Here is a 21,965-nt window from a genome sequence, read left to right on the forward strand (position 1 = left end):
AGGGGTTGGAGATAGGGTGTAATTGAGAGTGGGTGACTCCTAGGAACTGGCTACAGAGGAGGAATTTCTGGGAATAGAGCCTGTCCTCTGCCTTGGGAGCCCATCCACCACTTCTGCCCCTCTGAACAGGAGTCTGAGAGCTACAGTGAGTTATGATATCCTTATTCATTTTATTAAATTACACAAGTCATATATGATCATGGTAAAATTTTTCTTTTCAATCAATAGAGGAATTTATACAGTAAAAAACTGAATTCCCTCTACTCCCCTCTCCTCAAACAGCGCAAAACCCACAAATCCTCTCTTCCAGAGTTAACTACTGTTAACAGTGGTGTCTATCCTTCTAGACATTGTCCCCCACACATATGCAAACATATGTATGTATGTGAGAGAGGGGGGAAGGGCAAATTATTTAATCTCTGCACCTGAATTTTCTCAGCTTTATAATGGGGGAATACTACACTAATCCCATAGGATTATATTGTGAAGGCGAAATGAGTTAAAATATCTAGCATTCTCAGAGTAGTGTCTGGCCCATCGTAAGCACTCAGGGGTTAGCAGTTATTGTTGTTCCTGCATTCTTTTTCACAGCAGCTCAGTTTACAGAACGATAGTCGGAGAGGTTTTATTGACCCTCTCACAGATGCCCAGGGGCACATGTAAATTAAATGGCTCATCAAAATTAGTGAGGCTGGGCTCAGAGCCCAGGATTCTGCCTCTGGTCCAGAGTTGTTCTCACCATACCACAGAGTCCCCCACAAGCCCCCTTAAAACCAGAGGTCTGGAGAGGGCAGCTGGTCTCACTTCTTGCCCCTCAGTGAGATCCAGCTCAGCTGCCTTATTTTTTTGGATTCCAGGATGGGTCTCTGGGGGAGGGTGAGCCTTCCTCTTGCGGTGGTGTCCAGACATGCCCCTCCTTTTGAGGCCCGGCTTCCCGTTCTACACAGTAAATCATGCTGAGGACTCCCAGCTGCTCTGGAGTTAGCTCAGGCTGATTGGCAGAAAGGCAATGGTTCAGAGCTGAAGGTGAGATCTGGCTGCTTATCAGGCTACAGACATTTCCAGAGCTCCCTCTATGCGTTCCAGGCACTGCACCAGCCAGTGAGGGGTACCTCCATGACATAAGTGTGAGGCATAGCCATGGCCTCTGGGAGGCCCTGTCCGACAGGGACACTCAGGGATCCTGGGTGAAGGAGAATTAATAAAATGGCCACACTTAGGCTAACAGATTGCTCACTTGAATGCTTGCCCTTAAAAAACAGTCAACTAATCTGATTGACCAGTTGCTACTCACAGTTCCAGGCCCACTGTTAAAACTAAAGCTATTTTACTGTTTCTGCTTTATTCCAGTAATTGAAAGCAATAATTATACTTGGTTTCTGAGTTGTTCTCCTGGGAGAAGGTCACAGAACTATAACCTTAGAAAGTAGTCTAAATGCCAAGACTATGCCTTGGGTGCTTAAGAGGTGAGACAGAGATTGAAAAAGTGCCTCTATAGAATTGGTCGCCTGGAAGCATCATGATGCCACTCTAAGTCTTATGACTTAGAAACTGATTCTTTTGATTGTTTATTGTTTGAGCTATAGCTATATAATCACCCTACCACGTCCCCGAGGTGGGTTCACAGTTTTGAAGGCACTAGCCTGCTGTAAGTCCCCTTTACCCGGCCAAGTAATAAAGCTGTCTCTTTTCGTCTAAGCTCCAAGACCCCGTCTCTGAGTTTCAGTTTGTCTCGTCAGGGACAGGGGCCGATATTTCAGCAACATGGGTGCAGGGGCTCCTTTCTGGGTGGTCACAGGGGCAGAGCAGGACAGGCAGACAGGCAGTTTCTGAGCGCAGTTACCTGGTTCCTGCTTCTCCTCCATGCCTGGCCCTCATGTCTACTTCTAGCACCATCTCCCTTGCCCTGATACTTTTATAGAAGAGAGGGGGATGCTGGGTCATGGCCAGGCTGAGGCCTTTTCTGTCACCCTGGGAACTTTTCACATACCTTGAAGCACCTTTGCAGACTCCAGTCTCAGAGCTGGAAAAGCTTCGGGGATCATCCACCATGCTCATTTACCAAATGAAGAAATAAGTTTTGGGGAAGGAGGGGCAGGGGCATAAGCATTTACTAGGCACAATTGTGGTGCCATTCACCACCTAAGGACTACAAAATCTATTTATTCTGCCCCTATGACAACCCTGAGGTAGGTATTATCTTTCCCACTTAAAGAATGAGGAACCTGAGACTTGAGGAATTTAAGTGAGTTGCTCAAGGTCACAAGGGAATGGAGTAGCCTAACACGTACCTACATCTTACTATAGGGAGCCCAAGACATCCAAACACCACATTGGCCTCTTCCTTTACCACCTATTCCAAATGCAGGAGAGCTTTTCCTCTAGTCAGGCTAATGATAAGGCACATATAAGATGACAAGAACTCTTCCTCAGCCAACCACCCCAGCAATGTCTATCTTCCCCCTGGAAGTGTCAATCCTTCTGCAACCCTATTCTGGGAGAAGGCAGTATGGCTTCAGGGGACTAGTGAACAGAGCAACGGTGTTCCATTGGTGTCCAGCAAGATGCGGGAATTTTGTATGTGGTAACAGGGGAAGCCAACTCTGGAGTGCCCAGGAGAGCTCTGGCTAGAGCCTGTCTGCTCCTGTGCTGTGCTGAAAGCCCAGATGTTATTCTGCAGAACTAGCAGCCCCAGTTTCCAAAGGCCACAGCTGAGTCACTTTCTTTACACTGCCCTGGATTACTAGTTCCTTTGCCTCTGAACTTTTTCCTCATTCATTCTCTCTAAGGTCATATGTTTTCCTCATTCTGCTTACTGATAATAGTTTTTCCAGAAGTTCCTTGGAATCATCAATCTCAGACTGTCAATGCTGGTGGTCCCACCTCATCCCGCATAATGGTGACAAGGGAGATGATCCACTTCAGTGTTTTTGAAAGCACACAGCACAAATATGCAAGTGCACTTGAAAATCTATACTGTTAAGCTATATAAGGACAGCATTAAATCTATATATATGTGACAAGACATTAAAATAGCAATGTGACAATTGTATTTGAATCACTTGCTCAGAAGACAAAGTTCCTTGAGTCCTACAAACTGTCAATCTCTTGTGGTCTGAGAATCTAAGATTTGCATCTTAATAACTACCTCAATTCAATCTATGCTACATTGATCTGCATACTTAAGAGCGGTTAGAGCCAAAACAGAACATTCTACACACATCAACTTCACTTCCTCCTAGTGACCTATTAAAGTGAATGGTTCTCAGAGCACCCTGACATTGAGGTTTGACAGAGTGGTGAGTCTTTCAGTACAAATTCATTGATGGGGTCTGCTGCTCAATAGTAATCCAGCCACAGTTCTCCATGAAACCAATGCCAGCCTATGCCAGCCCTTTACAGGGGCTGTTTGTGGTCATGTCCTGGCAGTAGGCCCAGATTTGAGAGGAACTAAAGAGTCTACTAATAAAAAGACTGAGGCCTGAAGAAGTTGTGACCTGTTCAAATTTAAAGAAGGTGAGGCCCAGGCTTCCAGTTTCCCAGTGGCTTCATGGCTCCGTTCTCAGCAGCCTCTGAAAGCACTCCCACTCCCCAGTGTCCTCCCACATGGCACATAGATGAGGGCAAAACCAATGTCAGATTTTCTTAGATAGTATAAATATCAATATTTTGGTTTTTTGTCTAACCAGGTCGCTTTTAAAATGTGTACACTCTTTAACCCTGTCAGTCTAAAACATAACATCAGGAGATAATAAGTCAGAAGTACAAACATGTATGCACGAGGACAGTCATTGCAACTTTATTGTAAGCCCCAACCCCTATGGACTATCCAAATACCCAAACTACTGTGATTTTCTCTATAAATAGTAGTACATCCATACAATGGGATATGGTGATTTAAAATGATGATGTGTGACATAGTGGTGAGAGAGGCCAAGGTGGTAGAGTAGGAAGACCCTGAGTTCATCTTCTCCCACAGGAACACCAAAATTACAACTATTACAGAGCAACCACTACTGAGAAAGACCTGAAGATTAGCAGAAAACATCCTCCATAACGAAAGATATAGAGAAGGAACCATACCAAGACAGGTAGGAGGGGTAGAGATGCGGTACAGTCAAGTCTCATACCCCACAATGGGTGACCCACAAATAGGAGGATCATTACAATTGCAGATGCTTTCCTCAAGGATCAAGGAGTCTGAGCCCCACATTAGACTCCCCAGCCTAGGGGTGCTGCATGGAGAAGACAAGCCTCAGAATACTTGACTTTGAAGGCAAGTGGGGTTTACTTTTAGGAAAGCCAGAGGACTGTAGGAAATAGAGACTGCACTCTCAAGGGCACATACAAAATCTCACACACTCCAAGACCCAGCGCAAAAGCAGTAATTTGAAAGAAGCCTGGGTCAGACCCATCTGCTAATCTTGGAGAGTCTCCCAGAGAGGCAGAAGGCTCCTAGGAACAGAGATGCTGGTGGCAGCCATTTGGGGGAGCTTGTTCTACCATAAAGACACCAGTGCTGGCAAGCACTATTTCAGAATCCTCCCCCAAGGCTTATTAACACTAGGACCCAGTGTTACACCCACCAGAGAACCAGGAAGGAAGAGGCAGGACTGTGCTACAAAGACTAGGATGGTCTGAGAACCAAGGATTGGGAATCCAGAAATGACTTCACGTCAGCATCTACTGTAGCCAAATGTGGAGGGCAAGAGGGAGTTGCTGGATCTGTGTCCCCTTCCTCCTTTGGGGCCCATGGGGCAGCCTCTCCATTCCACCTACCAGGGTACTTCTTCCCAGTCCTCCATTCATGCTAGGAGTGCCAGCTGGGTGAGGTCCTCAGTGTTGACTGGTGCCATACACCGGGACAGAGCACACAGAAGCCAGTAGGGTTACCTAAGTTTGGGGAGCTTGCAGAGAATTCATATTCTTTGTTCCAGGACTGATTCACTGAATCAATATTTATTGAACACTTAGTGGAGGTGGCAGGAGAACTGAATTCCTGGGCTACGTGCAGTCCCTTCCAAACAGTGAAGAGAACATTTCAATAAGGATGCAGAGGCGAGGGAGCTCGGGCTCCAGCTCAGTAACACTGATTCAGGCCCTCCTATCACCTGTAGGACTCACTAGCAGCTCACCCACGCCATTTCCTCTCCCACCAAACACTCTCTCTTCCCCTGCTTAGGAAGCTGTGAAATATCACAGTAGGTTGAGAGCTCTGGGGGGATTTGGAAATGGAAAGTGTTCCCTGAACTACTGTTTTCAATCAGCTTGTTTCACTCTTGGTATTTGCCACCATAGAGACATCGTGAAGCCCAGTTAATAGACCAGGAAATGGAGGCGCCAAGATCCAGTCCAATCACTACTATAAAATAAGTGACTCATGTCTTTGTCCTTGGTAGTCCTACTTTTCCAGGAATTCCCACTGCAGCTCCTAATTCCTTTTCAGTTTCAGTGGCTTCTTCTCGCCACCAAACCACAACTAGAGGAAGAGCTACTACTTGTGGATTTAACAGTGAGGTCCACCTCCTTTAGGGGCATTTCTATTGGAAGACTTCCATCTGGAAAGAGAAGAAGGCTTTCTCATGCTATACTCAAGGAACTTCGGGCATCACTGAGCTGGAAAGAGAGAGCTTCAAGAGAAGGCAGCTGGCAAGTCTGGCCCTAGCTAAACAGGACTCAAAGAAGGAAGCACAGTGGGCAGTGAGGCTCCTGAGTGTGTGCATATGTTGTGCATAGACAGAAGTCTCAAGATCCCACCCTCCTCCAGAGACAACATGAAAAAAGGAAAGCAATGTATGATCTTGAGGAAATTACTTGATTTCTCTACTTCCTTAGTTGTAAAATAATCATGTACTTGGCTTGCTATGAGAACTAGAGATCATTAATGTAAATTTTCAAGTCAATGGAAATTGTATTTGATGCAGAAAATGCATTACTCTAAAAAATCTCAGATACTTCCCTTTGTGAAATGGGTAATCTAAGTTGATTCCTCCCTAAATAGAGCCACAAATGGTGGCAGCAGTCAAGAAATATAAGCCGAATTTATTACCCAAAGCAATTTGAGGAATCCCAGGCACTGGTCATGACATTCCCTAATCACACGAAAATCAGAACCTATTCAAACTCACCCTCTACCCTCAGCTGAAGTGAGGGATTAAAGGCTGCAGCCCAAATTATGTCACAGCTACCATATCCTCATTCTTGACTCATAATCTCAAAGTCATAAATGGCATGATGTGATTTGGATCCAAATTTTACCCAGGAAAACACCATGATTAAAATAGACAAGGTTGGAGCTATCATTCAAACAGACAAAAAGTACAGAGAACCTTAAGTGGCTCTGAGAAGGGGAAAAGTTTTCTCTTTATAATGGCCAGAATTAAATGAATTGTCTAGTAATCATCAGTGAGCTTGAGCCTGGAAAGGGATGCTGATCCTGTGGGGAGAGAAAGACAGGTGCACTGACCAAACCCTCCTAGACTAGTCAGAGGTGCAATTTAAGGTCTCCCATGAGGACCCCTGTGGCTGTCCTTAGGTAGGTGCTTCCTGGTTACCTAGTGGCAAAGAAGCCTGCAGTGGCTACCTCTGAATGAGCAAAAGGGTTGGAGGAGTGATGGGAAGGTGATTTTTTACCTTGTGAGGTAAGTTACACAGAATTCTCAAAAGTTGAAGAAGAGACAATTCTTCAAGCAGTGCTGAGAAGATCCTTGACTATTTACACACTTGAGGAATGCAAGTGGGTTTGACCTCATATGGGATATCGGTTTTATTTGTTTGATTGGTTTTAAAATCATCCTAGACTCAGGAAGGTGAGTCCCTTTAATCATCAAACCAAAGAGCACTTATGTCTAGAAACACCGTGCTTTAAAGTCAAACTACTGACAACCCCTCATCACTGACACTGACCTGCAGACTTTTGTGAAAATCAGCTTCTAGGTCAGTTAAATCTTGATAAAGTTTTAAGTTGTCTCTTCATAACTCAGCCCTCATCCCCCACCTGGCCACAGTCACAGTGGAACCAGGAACCCAATGGGCAAGTTTCTTTCCTTATTCAACTCAGGTACTCCAGGAAGAAGGTACTCCAGGAAGAAGAAGTTCCTGGCACCTGCCTGCCAAGCTCTGCTCTACTCGTTGAACTTTGATCAGCAGGAACAGGTCATTCTGGCTACATGTTCCCCCAAACTCTCCCTACTTGTATTTTTAAGGCACACCAACTCCTCTGTGTAAGGCTCTCTGTTTATAATGAATTATTTTAATTATTCTTACTACTCAAAAGAAACTTCTGCGTCAAAACCCATGACTGCCCAGCCAACCATTCAGCCCCAAGATGCTGAGAGTGGGGGCAAGGGCAGAGCCCAATTCACATCACGGATTCTGGTCGTTGGGGTCACACTTGAGCATGACTTTCAACCCCAATCCCTTTTTGGATGTTTCGAAAGCCTCCAGAGCTTTCTCCAGAGGAAATCGATGGGTGACCAAGGGCTTTACATTCACCGACTTGGATGCAAGCATTGAAATTGCTATTGGCCACCTGGAAAAGATCACAAGTATTACATTCAACCTTCAGGAGGAAAGAGTCAGGGCCCCAAAACTACCCAGTACAAGATCAGCTTGGCTTCATTTATTTGTAGCTGTGTGGTTCCCCAAGTTCAATTCTACAGGCCAACAATGGTACAAATGATCTTATGATTATGACTTATAATTCAGGAGAACAGAGCCTGTTCCCAAAGGCCCATCCCCACCCTTCTCTGCAATGTCTGCCATGAAGCCTAGAATTCCTTTGGCATGAAGGCATAAGTGTATGACGGCCACTGTGAAAAGGCAGTTAAGGCTCAGGGAGGCATCCCAGGATGATCCTGACACTCCCTTTAGCAGCTCGGCTTGGCAGAATTTACTGGAAAACCAGCACTCTGCTGAAGGAATGGTTACAGACTCTAAAGATGGGCACAAGGGCTAATGGTGGGGAAAGTAGTCTTGGACAGAGTTCCCCAGCAAGGGAGAGGATGGAGCCACAGAACACATGGTGGGGGTTATTGAGGCCTTCTCACTTCCCAGGTGGGGCTCTGTCTGGAGTGGGAACCAAAGGACTTGAGTTCTTATGGCTGTCCTCATTTCTCTCCTTCCCTTTAAAGGGGGAAAATGGAGATCTGGCCACTTAAGGAAATGGAAAAGAGATAGCCTGGGTGATGAATGGCAGACACCCAAGAAGAGCATGCTTCAAAAATCCCCCTCACTCCCTCCTTCTCTCCGCCCTGCCTCCTGGCAGCTCTGCCCCCACACCACTTCTTTAACCAGGATGGAGTGCTCTCTCTTTGGATCCTTATCATATCGTATGGCTGTCAATGTGGTCAGGGAGTGCCCCTCATGAATAAATAGGCAGAGACTCTTGGTCCCAGAGGCCATGCGGGGACTGCTCACCACCCTGGCTCACCCACAACATACTCACGTGTTGCAGTATCGAAACACGCCCTTGATATCCACCTCTCTGGTGGCTGCGTGCACTAGGGGCACACTGGTCATCTCAGAGCCCAGACCCACAAGCACCAGGGTCCCTCCAGAACGAGTGGACTGAAGAAGAAGTAAGAATAAGAAAACCCAGAAGATGAGAAAACGCAGTCCCCACTTATAGAACACTATCACCATACAAATATCTTCTGATTGCATCAGGTAAGTATCCAAAAATTTCAGAGAATATGATTCTTTCTATATTGCTAAACTCTTCAACATGTCGACCAAAGTCAACAGAGCAGCAGAACAAATATCATCGTCTTTCAAGATCTTGAAATAATACACTCTGCCAAAGGAGGCACGATAGGAGCATCTTCTGCTGTCCGCAACATCCCAGGAAACAGCCAAGGTTCTCCAGACAGTAGTAAGATTCTCCCCTACAACCAGTGCTGACCCCTCAGCAGCCTCTGAACATCCTTTAAAGCTTTACTAATTCAGTACCACATGCTACCACTTCATCTCAGCACATGTTCCTCCTCCAGAGTTCCCACCCCACAAGACAGGAGTTTTGTCAAACCTCTAAGGAAGCACCCTCTTGGTGAGAAAACTATCAAGCACTACACCAATGGGGAGAGCTACTGGTATTCTGTGGTTTCAAAACTGTCTTACACATGCTGGCTAGCATTAAAAAGTATTTTTGCTCCAGAGACATTCATCCTAATGGTGTAAGTCATAATGGATTTATCAGTTTCCTCCTTGGAATGGGCCAGAGAGCAAAATTTCTCCTGACAATCTCCACATAACTCCACATGAGTACTAGCCTCGCTCCAGAGAGTTTGGGGGATCACTGTGCTCGATGTTGTGAGAGAGAAAAATAGACAATTCACTCACACTGAGTTTTCACTATAGTCAACAGCAGCAAGCACTTATTGGGACCACTGGGCTAAACAATGGAGCTTAACATAATGCACATCACAGCCCCTGTCTCCAAGGGGAAGGATACACCCTTGGAGAGAGGCCTGCAGCATAGGGGTGACTCAGCATTTACACTTTTGAGTTATGGGACTCCAGATGGTGCTCTCTCAGCCACATTCCTCATGTATGAGAACGAATGGTGCCCCTCCAGCAGGGCTGTTGGGAGTAACATAGTGGTTGGGCTCAATGTGGCATGTTTTCTGTTTTTATTGAAGCGCAATCACGTGCAAACCACCTGTGACATAAGAACATTGTCAGTAAGGGGGAGGGTATCTCACAACTGAAAAATGTTGCTGTCTTCACTGGAAAAGTGGGAGGAGGAGTTAGAATTGTGAGTGAGCCACAGAATACACTGAAATTTTCCAGGAAAACTGCTGCCCACTCAGCATTTCCTCTCCACTTGGTACGGAGGAAGAGGAACGCCACCAAACTCGCTATCCTAAGCTGCCAAGAGGCCAGTAGCTTACTGACCACAGGCAAAGGAATGCTCGGACCACTGTTTTGTGGGTGTGACTTCCACATCAAGGAGATGACATCAGTTTTACCTTAACCATTTGCTGTGTCTCCTCATGAACATTATCTAGACACGACGTGGCAAAAAAGTGACTCTGAGGTAAGTCCAAAGGTGATTCTGCCTAACCTGCCCATTGGCAGAGTGACCAGTAGCATTCTACAGCACCTGTCATGTATGACTGCTCCACTCCCCATTCAGGACAAGCACTGGCTTCAGGCCTGGTGAGGCCCTGTGTCACATTTACCTCCACACCCACCTCAGGTAGCCTGGCAACTGGGCTCCCGCCATCAACAGGTAGAAATATCAACTCTTCTCAGATGCCCTCTGAATAGGGCACAAGAGGAAGAAAGGCCTCGCATTGTGAAGCCTTACTGCCTTTCTATTGAGTGGGGGTCACTGATTTGCCAACAACTTGAAGACAGCAGACACATTTTACTCGTTAAGCCTTCAAGGTGTCCGGCACAAAGCCAGGCACACAGCAGGAACCCAAGACCTGCCATGGGTCGACGTGGGTCGACAGATCACACACAGACCCATCGCCTGTGGGTTTTGGTTTCTCTTTGCCCCTTCCCACATGGGTTGACTACTGCCTCTGACAGTGGAGCACAGAGCTGGCTGCCTCTAGCTGGAACTAGACGGGGCAAGGGTGGCACCTGCTCCACCCTCCTCCTCCTGCCACTTCCTTGGCGCCTGGTGCCACAGGCATCTTGGTAGGAGGAGGGCAAGGTAGGTCTGCCAGAGTGCCAGGCCTGAGGGCCGTGCCACACAGCTCAGCTTTTCCCAGAATATCTTGCAGTGTGGAAAGCGCTCTTGTGCATGACTCAGTGTGACTCAGAAGGAAGGAAGAAGCACATGCTTCTGTGGGAAAGCTGTCTGGGAGACAGGGCAGGAGTGCCCAGTGATGGCAGCTGCTAAGGCTCTCCCTAGCCCAGCCCCTCCCACCCTAGCACTGGCTCCTTGTCCCCTCTATCCTTTCCTCTCTGGGTAGCTGGATGGAGGAGGGAGAGCCCAGGCATGGAGCAGTGTGCTTAAGGCAAGTCACTGGGCCTCTCTCATCATAAAATGTGGAAAGTAAGAACTCGTTTTAGGGGCTATTATGCAGATTAGGTATCATGTTTATGAAGCACCCAGCAGAGGACTGGGCCCATGGTAGAGCTTGGAACCTAGAAGTTATTCTTTTTTCCTTCTTTTCCTTATACTTTGTCAATGCTATTCCTCCCTGCCACTCCCCTCCAACATCCCATAAATTATTGGCAGGTTGCTGACGGGTAGATCAGATATTGGCAGCTCATCTGCTCCTAGTTCTGGGAAAGGACAGTAGGAGTCAACTGTGACCCCCTCCACCTCACCTTTGTGACTAACTGAATTAATGGCTGTCACTTTGTATCAATGACTCAAAGACTTCAGTTTTCCTCCATAAAACAAGGTGGGGATTTCCCACAGTCAGCTAAGGCATGTTCCCTGTTTCTCCTGTTGACAATTTTTACCAAAAGCACTAGTTCTATGATCACAGATGCAATAATGACAGCAACCCAAACCTAAAGGTGTGGGTCATTTAACACTTTTCAAGGCCCATGTGTATCTGTTACCTACTTTGAACCTCAGAAGGCCCCAATGAGGATGTCTCACAAGTGTCACTTATCTCCACAAGACAGGTAAGGAAACAGAGATATCACGGGATTCTCTACTTTTGCTTGGGGGTGGGGGAGGACACAGAGCAAAGCAAATCAGTGGAGAAGCTTAAACCTAGTACTCCTTACTTCTGTTTGGCTCACTGCCCTGTGCTGATTCCCCGAAGCTGCCCCTCAGCTTCAGCTACCGTCATCCCACTCACATAGATGCCAGCCTGGATGGAGGCCTCCACCCCTGTGCACTCGATGGTAGCATCTGGCTTGCACCCCAGTAGGCCTTCCACTTCACTGGCAATTTCCTGAGGGCTCTCCTTGGAGATCTGGAGGACAAAATCAGCCCCAACTTCCTTGGCTTTCAACAACCGAGACTCCGACAGATCTAAAGTTAAAACAAAAGTTTCTTTCAAACTGAGAAACTGGATGGTGGATTAGGGAGAAAAAAATGGAGGCACAGGTTCTGATGGCAATGAAGCTCTGGTGTAGTGGTGGTGTCACTGAGCCCAACACACACACACTGCACCTTCACATACTCCCACACATCCATGCCCTCCTACATCCCCACACACCACACAGCTCTACACAGCTACACACATACACACTCTCTTTCTTATATCTTTTCCTCATACAAGACACACTGATACATCCCCACTCCCCTCATATATCCACAACACCCTGCACACCACACAACCCTACATGCTCACCCACACACAGATAACATCTCCTCACACACGTGCACACTTTCACAAATACCTTACATGCACACACACACATTATCTCACAGATGCCCCCTGCTCATACACACATACCCTTCTATACATACTATACCACTTCACACACATACCCACACGTGTCACAGGTAACCTCTCCTCACACATGCACATTCATATCTCTCACTCACACCACACACCTCACAATCACTCTCAGCCTCCTCTTAGGACCAGGTGGGTAGTTTGGGCATCTGAGGTCCACACTAAAGAGCCAAGTCCTCTTCACAGCAGCCACCCTCTCCCAGCAGCTTCAAAAAAGGGTCTCCTCCTGAATCCTGACTTGGGCATCCCCTGCGTGGGCTTTTCAATCCTGGAACCCAGGAGAAAAGAACAGGAGCATCTTTAGAAGAAACCCAGTAGGAAAGGAATAGGCCTGTCCTTGCCCCAAACTGTAGGCCGAGCTGCTTCCCCTTCAAGAAGATATGAAAAGAAAAAAACTTACCAGTCACCACGACTTGAGCTGCACCCATTGCCTTGGCCACGAGCAAACTGACCAATCCTATTGGCCCTAAATAAACCAGAAAATGGGAGACATCTGTGAAATATTAAACACCAGCTCTCCCCCTTGTCTAGGACACAGACAGAAACCTTACCTTTTGTGTACCTCTAGCATCTATCCCAATGCCTGACACATAGTGAGACTTTAACAACTGTTAGTTGAATGCATGAGCAAATGAATGCAAGAGGAATTGTCCTCTATGTGGAATCTGCTCCTAGTGCTGTGTTCTGTTTGATTCTCTCATACCTCAGAGCTAGTAAATTTCCACTTATTCTTGGGTGCTGCTTGGAGATAATGTCAAAGAACCAGAGAGGGCTCAAGAATACACTTTTGCTCAGAGGATAAGAAGTCCCAAAAGGTCTGGATACATTTTTCCTATTCTGTCTTTGACCTCTATACCTTCTTAGCACCCTTCATACCTCCCAAAGGAGAGCCATATCCTTTAAGGTGCCCTCTGAGGACCACCCTGGAGGGCATCCTAGGTTGACCCAGCTGTTTAGGCAGCCCCAGGATGTTCATGTTCATGTGTCTAAGAATCAGCCCAAAGACCACCTGCTTCCTGACAGCATCAGCATGCTAGATGACACGATGGTTTTAACACAGAAACCAGACCACGAATGAGGCTATGTAGAATATCTTTGAAGATTTGCTTTTTGGACACTCACTGTGAAAATAATTTAGTGAGTCACCCAGAAAGCAAAACACTGGGAAATACCTGAAGCAAACAAAGGGGTGATTAGTTAGATAAAACTATGGTGGGATACTACACAGCTATTAAAATTATGTCAGAATGCTTATCTATTGACATGGAAAAATGTCCACAACATATTAATTTTTTTAAAAAAAAAGTAAAATAAAACATATTCAGCATGATCTCATGAATAAAACAAAAATAAAATTGAAAGATTCTACACCAAAACGTTAACAGTAGTTCTCTCAGGCTGATGGGTGATGGGGCTATTGGTGAATTCGTGTGTGTGTGTACATGTGTGTGCATGTGCCCACATGTTGTACATATAACCACTTTCTCCACAGTAAAAATGTATTACTTATGCAGATTAAAAAAAAAAATCCGTCACCTGAATCCTACAGTCTGCTGGCTCACTGAGGCAAGTCTGTCTACACCCATCACCCCTTTTAGGAAGCCCTGTGGTCATTTATTTGGCCCTGCCAAAGAAAATCAGTCACAAAGTATATGAGGATTAATTCAAAATGGATTAAAGACTTGAACATAACACCTGAAACAATAAAACTCCTAGAAGAAAACACAAGCAATAAGATCCCTGACATCAGTCTTGACAATGATTTTTTGGATTTGTCACTAAAAGCAAAGACAATGAAAAAGTAGGACTACACCAAACTAAAAAGCTTCTGCATAGCCTGCATAGCAAAAGAAATCATCAACAAAATGATACAGGCAACCTGCTGAATGGGAGGTAATATTGTAAATCATATATTTCACATGAGATTAATATATATAAAGAACTCACAGAACTCAATAGCAAAAAGACAATCCAACTGAAAAATGGGCAGAGATTCTAAACAGACATTTTTCCAAAGAAGACATATACATGGCCAACACAAACATGAAAAGATGCTCAATATCACTAATTATCATGGGAATACAAATCAAAAACCACAATGGGACATCAGCTCACACATGTCAGAATGACTATCATCAAAAAGACAACAAATAACAAATGTTGGTGAGAAACATGGAGAAGAGGGGGCCCTGGGGCACTGCTGGTAGGAATGTAAACTGGTGCAGCCACTATGGAAAACAGTATGGAGATTCCTCTATTACAAACACAACTACCATGCAGTCCAGCAATTCCATTTCTGTGTAAATAAAATAAAAACACTAACTCAAAACAATATATACACCCTCACTTTCATTGTAGCATTATGTATAAAAGCCAACACATGGAAACAACCTAAGTGTTCACCAATGGGTGAAGAGACAAAGAAAATACAATGCCATATTATTCAGCTACAAAAACCCTGGGCTCATAGGTACAGAGAACAGACTGATTACCAGAGGTGAGGCCTGGGGGTGGATGAAATGGATGAAGGGGATCAAAAGGTTCAAACTTCCAGTAAAACAGTCCTGGGGATCTAATGTACAGCATGGTGACTTAGTGAATAATACTGTATTGTATATTTGAAAGCTGCCAAGAGAACAGACCTCAAAAGTTCTCACCATACGGAAAAAAAAGTATAACTATGTGTTGTGACAGATATTAACTAGACTTAACTGTGGTAATCATTATATACGATTTCAATATATACAAATATCAAATCATTATGTTGTATAACTGAAACTATATAATGTTATATGCCAATTATACCTCATATAAAAAAGTGTATTAGTAACACCAGATCACACCCATAGGGCACGGAGTATGCTGACTGGGTCACCAGTAGTTATAGGCCTGGAATGATTCAGTCTGAGGTTGTTAGGCTTGTTTGGGTGACTGGAAGTAAGGGAGGAAGAAAACAGCTAGTTGCAACCACAATGTGGGTTGAGTGCTGGCTCACAGTGGGCTGGACTCCACTCCTTCCACTGGCCCTGAGCAGGGCCCAGCTCATTCCTAAAGGACCAGGAGACCACTTCTCTAGGATGACTTGAAAGTTCCAAAAGTTGCCCCTCCCTTTATTACCAAAAGTATTTCCTTAGTTTCCTGTCAGGTGTTGAAAAATAGTATCAAATTGCATTCTTTAAATGAACAAAGGAGTCATGTTGCCTAGGATATATCATGTATGCAGATACTTATTTAGCAAAGTACTTGTCATTGAGGGACTGGGACACTGTAAGCCTCCCCAACCCAGAAAGATTCTAGGACCAATTTCAGCCTTTGGAGGAGGGAAATGAGATGGCCAGAGGGGTCCCCACATTACCCTTTAATGAACTCATATAACAGGAGTGTCATCTGTCTCTTACCAGCTCCACACACAAAGATCTTGTTCCCCAGGCTGACTCCAGCTCGCCGGCAGGCATGGATGCCCACAGACAGTGGCTCAATCAGGGCCCCTTCCTCAAAGGTGACATTGTCAGGAAGCCTGAGGAGTCATTCAACACACAATTAGTCCCCCTGGGTTAACAATAATGATAGCTATTTATGTGCTGGGCAATGTGCTAAGCAATTTACATATATTCAATCGTGTAAATCCTCACAATAGTTCTGTGGTAGATGCTATCATTCCCACTTTACAGATGAGGAAACCAAGCCTTGGAGGATTAAATGACTTGCTCCAAAGGTGGAAAACCAGTGAGTAGTGAGAGGCTCAAAGGTTTTGAATTAGAAGCCGGATATATCTGATTCCATATCACTCTGAAAATAGTTTCCTTTAGTGAAATCACTTCAGTGAATACATATATTCTTTAACATGCTATCCAAGGTAAGGTATGGCATGGCTGTCATTAATTAAGTGAAAAATTCATTTCATAAGGGGTCAACTTAACCATATTCCAGAATCTCATCTGCTTCTCAAATTCAGTGCCTTTCTGGTTTCATTTTAGCAAACAATCTTGACTATTAGAAGCTTTGCAAAACAGTGATTTAGAAGCTGACATCACTCTGTGCATTGTCCCTCATATTACACACTCCAGAAGAACCACATCTGATGGCAGCAGCTGCCTGGCTGTCACTGGACTGGTTAAGATGGGGAAAGGGCTTGTCTTCCACACAGCAGATTAAATGCTGTGTCACCTTCACCACTGGGTTCTTGGTTTTCACTTCCCTGTCCACTGGCATCTTGACCCTCTTAACGATCCCACTGATGATGACAGTAAACATTTGCACAAGGCTTTACAGATTAGAGAGCTTTCTTCTCCATTATCTCATTTAATCCTTACCATGACCTTGTTAGGCAGGAAAGGCAGGCTTTATTTTTAACCTGTATTACACAGAAGCAAAACTGAAGCAGGATGACATTAAGAGACTTGCCCAAGGTTATAAGGCTCACAAGGGGAAAAGCAAAATTTGAACCCAGAGCTCCTGATTCCACATCCTCTGCCTGTCCCGTATCAGCTGCCTCTTGGTACAAGCAGTTCTGTAGTTAATGTCTAATTTCTGCTAGTTCCTCACTGTTCAGTATTTATTCAGTGTCCCCAAAACCTCCACATGCAAGAACATGAAAACCCTCAAGTTCCAAAAAGAAATAAAGGTGGCAGCCAAACCACGTGCTCATGCCCCTGGTCCTTCTGTTCATGAGCTCCCACAGAATAAACAAGGCCCGCAGACAGCCTGGCTGCTACCCACCACCCCTTCTTTCTTCTCTCACATCATTTCCCCCACCCCAATCTGCTCTCCCGCCATGACTGCTGTCATCACCCCTTCTACCCACCCAATCTACCCCATCAATTCTGTATAAGGGAAGAAAGTTTAAAGTGAAATGGTATAAAGACTCCCAAACTCTCTCAAGGATCCCCAACTACACTCTGACACTCCTGCCTCCTCACTTTTGGGCCTCCCCCAAAGCTTGTATTGGCACTAAACTGAGGGTGGCCTGTGGCTCCTCTCATCTTCACTCTCACTTCCCTTTGGAACCAAAACACCAAGAAGAAATGGAATTGGGGATGGTGATGAGAAAGGATTGTTACATGGGAGATTATTTCACTGATGAGGCAGATGCTGCCTTATTACACATGCAGCCATAGCCAGCCGCATGGGAGGGCAGCCTGGCATGGAGGCAGGCACACCGGGCAGAGTCCTGGGGCCCAGTCCTTTTGCCACTGACCTGGGGAGAGCTACTGGGTCCTCCTTCTTCAACCTTGCTCTGTGGGGGTTGAGTGAAAGGAGATGAGAGGACTCTAAGTTTCCTCCCGGCCCTATTCATTCCTGATTTCATAAACACCAGAAAATGACAAAGCAACTTGGTGGTTTTCACAATGGGATTCAGGGAATAGGCAAAAGGGTTAAAGGATGATCAAGAAGCCAAGGGGGAAGCAGGAAGATAGAAAGAAAATAGGTAGGAAGGAAAATAAAGAGGCTGTGGTAGTGTAGAAATCCTCACAAAGAGAAACAAGAGAGAAGGGCATGGATCCCAGGCTGGGCTGGGGACACAGGCATAAATTACTGTGGGAGGAGAGGAGAGGTGGAGTTTGAATATCCCCTAGAGGCCCCCCACAGCCCTCCGTTTGCCATTGCCAAAGAGAACACCCCTCCTTCACCATCTATAAACCACCCTACCCTCTACTCCCCAGTGCAAAGCTCCCTTTCAGGCCTAACCTTGCACCATCCCCCAGACATAAGGTCACAGCTATGACATATGGCACTGTTTACTGAGCTCCTACTATGTGCCAGGCCTCTTGCTGAGCACTTGATATGCTCTTCCTAATGAATCCTGTCAATAATTCTATGTATTTCATCGTCTCAATGCTATTACCATCTCCATTTTACAGGCCAGGAGACAGATTACAAAGTTTAAGTAACTTGCTCAAGGTCACATTGTTCATAAATAGCAGAGGCCAGTGGTTAGTCTCGAACTTTACCACTATGCTCTTCTGCCTTCCGTGAAAAACTTGTTTGACATCTTGACTTGGAAAAGGCCCAGAAAAGGTGGGCTCGTTCAGGAACCACTTGCTCAAAGGTGGGCTCTACCCATGGAACATGCTTTCTCTGAGAGCAGGTTCAGATGTTGACTTAAACTCATCATGAAGTCTCTGGCTTGTGACTCCTCTCAAAGCTTCCAGTAGGTACTAGAAAACTCAGATCTGTCAGACTGACCTTGTGGCTGGGACCTGGCCTCCATCAGACAAGCCTCATCCTGGCCAAAAGAGCCACTGCTGGGGCCAGGCTAGGGTGGGAGGAAAACACACCTGGTCATGTCAGAAGGAAAGCAGCATACCAGTATCCCAGAGGTCCATGGGCCAGGGCCCGTGCAGAAGGTATAGCATGCTGCTTCTGCCAGACACAACTTCCTAAAACCACTTTGAGAACTGGAGTAGGGTAGTGAACACAGGGCAGGAGCTTGAGAATCACAGCCACCCCAGCTTAACTCCTTGCTCTGTTCTGTGTCCAAGTCAATTAGCCTCCTCCTGCCTCTGTTAACTCTTGCACAAAACTGCAATAATGGTGCCCACCCCACCATTATTCTTATAAAGGTTAAATAAGATAAGGCATGAAAAGCACTTGTTAGCACAAGACTAGGCACATAAGAATAATTGTGACTTTGCATGTATTGCCTTATTTAATCTCCAGGTGATTAAAAGAGACTGAAGCAGAGGAAGGTTAAGCCATTTTCTCAGAGTCATTCACTAGGAGAGAGTGGATCCAGGGTCCCAGAGCTCATGCCCTGGCTCCACGCCATACTGCCTCAGGAAACCCCAGTTTTTGCTGTCACTGTTTGTTGTTGTTGTCAAGGTTTCTACTGTTACAAGTTCTCCTTCCTGTGGCTTCAGTGGAAAACAATAATGGAGGACAACCACAATGAATTATCTCCAGGATGGCTACAGAGGGGTGAGAGATTTCAGCAACAATTTTCTATTATTGCCCTAGGTGAGGGAAAGTTAGTCTGAAAGACTGAAACCAAGCACTGGAAGTCAATCTTAGCCCTAGTCCGGCTACCCTCTCTCAATGCCTCCAACAAAGACAGGCTTGCCAAGGAGATGCCTCATGTCTGGAATTACAAGCTGAAAAGAACAAAGAAACCACCATAGGAAACTAGAAGAAAGAACACCAAACAAACACTGGGGAAGGCGGCACAGCCGGGCCACGGGCACTAACTTGTAGCAAAAGTTGGCATTGTGCTTGTAGAATCGACAGAGGTTCCCGTCATCAGGGGGCGTGGCACAGAAGAAGATGGTTGGCGACAGATTGTATCGGCCAATCTTGCAGAATTCATCAGGTTCTCGGGGAGCACCAGGCTCAATGGCAACACGGTCACCTGTAGAGAAAAACATGGGCAGGGGCAGAGATGCTGTGAAGGGATGCATGCTCATGGGCAGATGCCTGCATCTGCATCTGGCAGAATGAGTCACCCTACCCTCAGGGACCCAGAGCGCCCCAGGCAAGCCCAGACCATTAGTGCTTCCAGAAGAAAAGATCGGAAGCAGTGCGTACTCAAATTCTGGAAGAAAATGACCAGCCCACTTCTCCACAAACTGGTTTGGCCTGCCTGCCCCCTTTCATAGTCTGACAGAACAAGGCAACCTGCACTTCTAGCTCCACAGCTACCTCCCAGCTTGGGAACAGAACCAGTCTCATCTGTTAGACAAGCCAGGTTTAGTTCCCATCTCAAACTGCAGCAAAAGAAGTAGCTAGTGTGTGGAGTTTGCAGACTCTTTTTCTTCACTTGTTTTGATAATATGGAGAAAGGCCTTTATAAATACAAGAGCCATAATGATGGCATGTCTTATGATCAGTCTGCTTAGACAATAACTAAGCATCGAGTGATTCCTGGTTAGCAGAACCACTAAGGCTAATGACCCACAGAGGTCTTAGACTCTGGTACAGGGAAGAGTAACACTCAGGCTTGTGAATAGCCGGCTCTATCATATTTCTACTCTATGTCTCACTATGCCCCCTTGGAAACCCAGGCTTAGAATGGTTCTTCAATCTTCTTAGCATGAAAAATTTCAAACATACAGCAAAACTGAAAGAGCTGTGCAGTGAACACCCAGATATCCTCCTCTACCTAGTTCCTTCAATTAACATTTAGCTACATTCACTTTATCACATATTCATCCATCCTATCTATCCTTCTCTCTTCCATTCATCAATCCATCTTCTCTTCTAGGGCATTTTAAAGTAGGTTGCAGACAGAGGTACATGTCAGTTTCAAATACTTCAGCCTGCCTATCACTAACTAGAGTTCAATACTTGTTTATGGTTCCTTTTTAAGGTAATCGGACCATTAGATGAATTTTGATAAAGGCAATCACCTATGTAAAATCAGGTGAATTAAGACACAGAATATTAACACTACCTCAGAAACTTCATTCCTTCATGTCCCTTCCAGTCAATCCCCCCCCCCCCAGAGGGTGTACTAGCAGAGTTTGGGCCCACTTGTGCCTGATGAGTGTGTTAGGAGCCTGACAAGAACCTGTGAGAGGTCTGCCCTTTACCAAGCAGAGACAAGTTAAGCTATTTTCGTAAGTCTTTTGTGTTAAAAGTACCCACAGGATAGTGTAGAGTCCTGGTATGTAGTCAGTGCACATTAAAAGTACTGGTAGTGACGGTGATTGTAGTAGTAGTAATATATAGTGGTATTAATAACTATTTTTATTGTATTTATCATTATTATAATTAACTGAGCTGGTATCCTTGCAAAGGAAATTCAGACAATAAGATAAACAGGTAGGAGGGTGTGGCCAAGATGGTTGAGTAGAAACCCTGAGCTCATCTCCTCCCACAGGCACACAAAAATTACAACTATTTACAGAGCAGTTATCAATGAGAATGACCTGAAGACTAGCAGGAAAGATTTTCCACAAGTAGAGATTAAAGAAGAAATCACAAAGAGACAGATAGAAGGGGCAGAGACAGTATAGTCAAGACCCATACCTCTGAGTAGGTGACCCACAAACAGGAGGATAATCACAAATGCAGAAGTTCTCCCCACAGAGCAAGGTCTAAGCCCACATTGGGCTCCCTATGCTGGGAAGACAAATCCCGACAGAACATCTGGCTTTGCAGGCCAATGGGACTTGTGTACAGGAGAGCCAGAGGGCTATTGCAAACAGAGAGTCCACTCTTAAAGGGGTGGAGACACAGCACAGAGGCAGTAATTTCAAAGGAGGCTGGGTCAGAATCACTTGCTAATCTTGGAGAGCCTCCCTGAGAGGCAAAAGTTAACAGGGACTCTTTCTGGGAACACAGACACCGGTGGCAGCCATTCTGGGGAGCTTCTGCCTTGAGAACACTGGGGCTAGCAAGTACCATTTTACAGTTGTCCCTCTAGCCTATTAGTGCAAGGGACTAGTGTGCCCACCAATCACAGAACCAGTCCCGGGACCCCATGGGCTGCAAAGCCAGCTGTGCCAGGACTCAGCCTCATCCACCAGTGGCTGGCAGCCTCAGCACAAAGTAGGGCATGGCTGCCAACTAGATCATGGACGAGACCACCAAGTCACAGCAGCCCATCATAACAGAAGTCCCCATGCAGCCCATATAGGTGGCACCCCTGGA

At 45.7% G+C, this 21,965-nt stretch overlaps 1 protein-coding gene across 2 annotated transcripts in view; it reads right to left on the reverse strand.

The window, feature by feature from the left end:
* Positions 1 to 3,775: 3,775 nt before the first annotated feature.
* The window catches only part of SORD (sorbitol dehydrogenase), a 35,900-nt gene continuing 17,710 nt past the window's right edge, over positions 3,776 to 21,965 (reverse strand). For both annotated transcript variants that reach the window (XM_010994909.3, XM_064485640.1), the window contains exons 4-9: positions 19,563 to 19,722; positions 15,776 to 15,894; positions 12,778 to 12,843; positions 11,772 to 11,947; positions 8,447 to 8,568; positions 3,776 to 7,531 (exon numbers count right to left, since the gene is read on the reverse strand). In XM_010994909.3, the coding sequence (XP_010993211.1) occupies positions 7,366 to 7,531; positions 8,447 to 8,568; positions 11,772 to 11,947; positions 12,778 to 12,843; positions 15,776 to 15,894; positions 19,563 to 19,722 (809 nt within the window). In that variant the 3' untranslated portion in view covers positions 3,776 to 7,365. The remainder of the gene's footprint in view (positions 7,532 to 8,446; positions 8,569 to 11,771; positions 11,948 to 12,777; positions 12,844 to 15,775; positions 15,895 to 19,562; positions 19,723 to 21,965) is intronic.

Source organism: Camelus dromedarius, chromosome 5 (assembly GCF_036321535.1).
Source record: "Camelus dromedarius isolate mCamDro1 chromosome 5, mCamDro1.pat, whole genome shotgun sequence".
Classification (NCBI taxonomy): Eukaryota; Metazoa; Chordata; class Mammalia; order Artiodactyla; family Camelidae; genus Camelus; species Camelus dromedarius.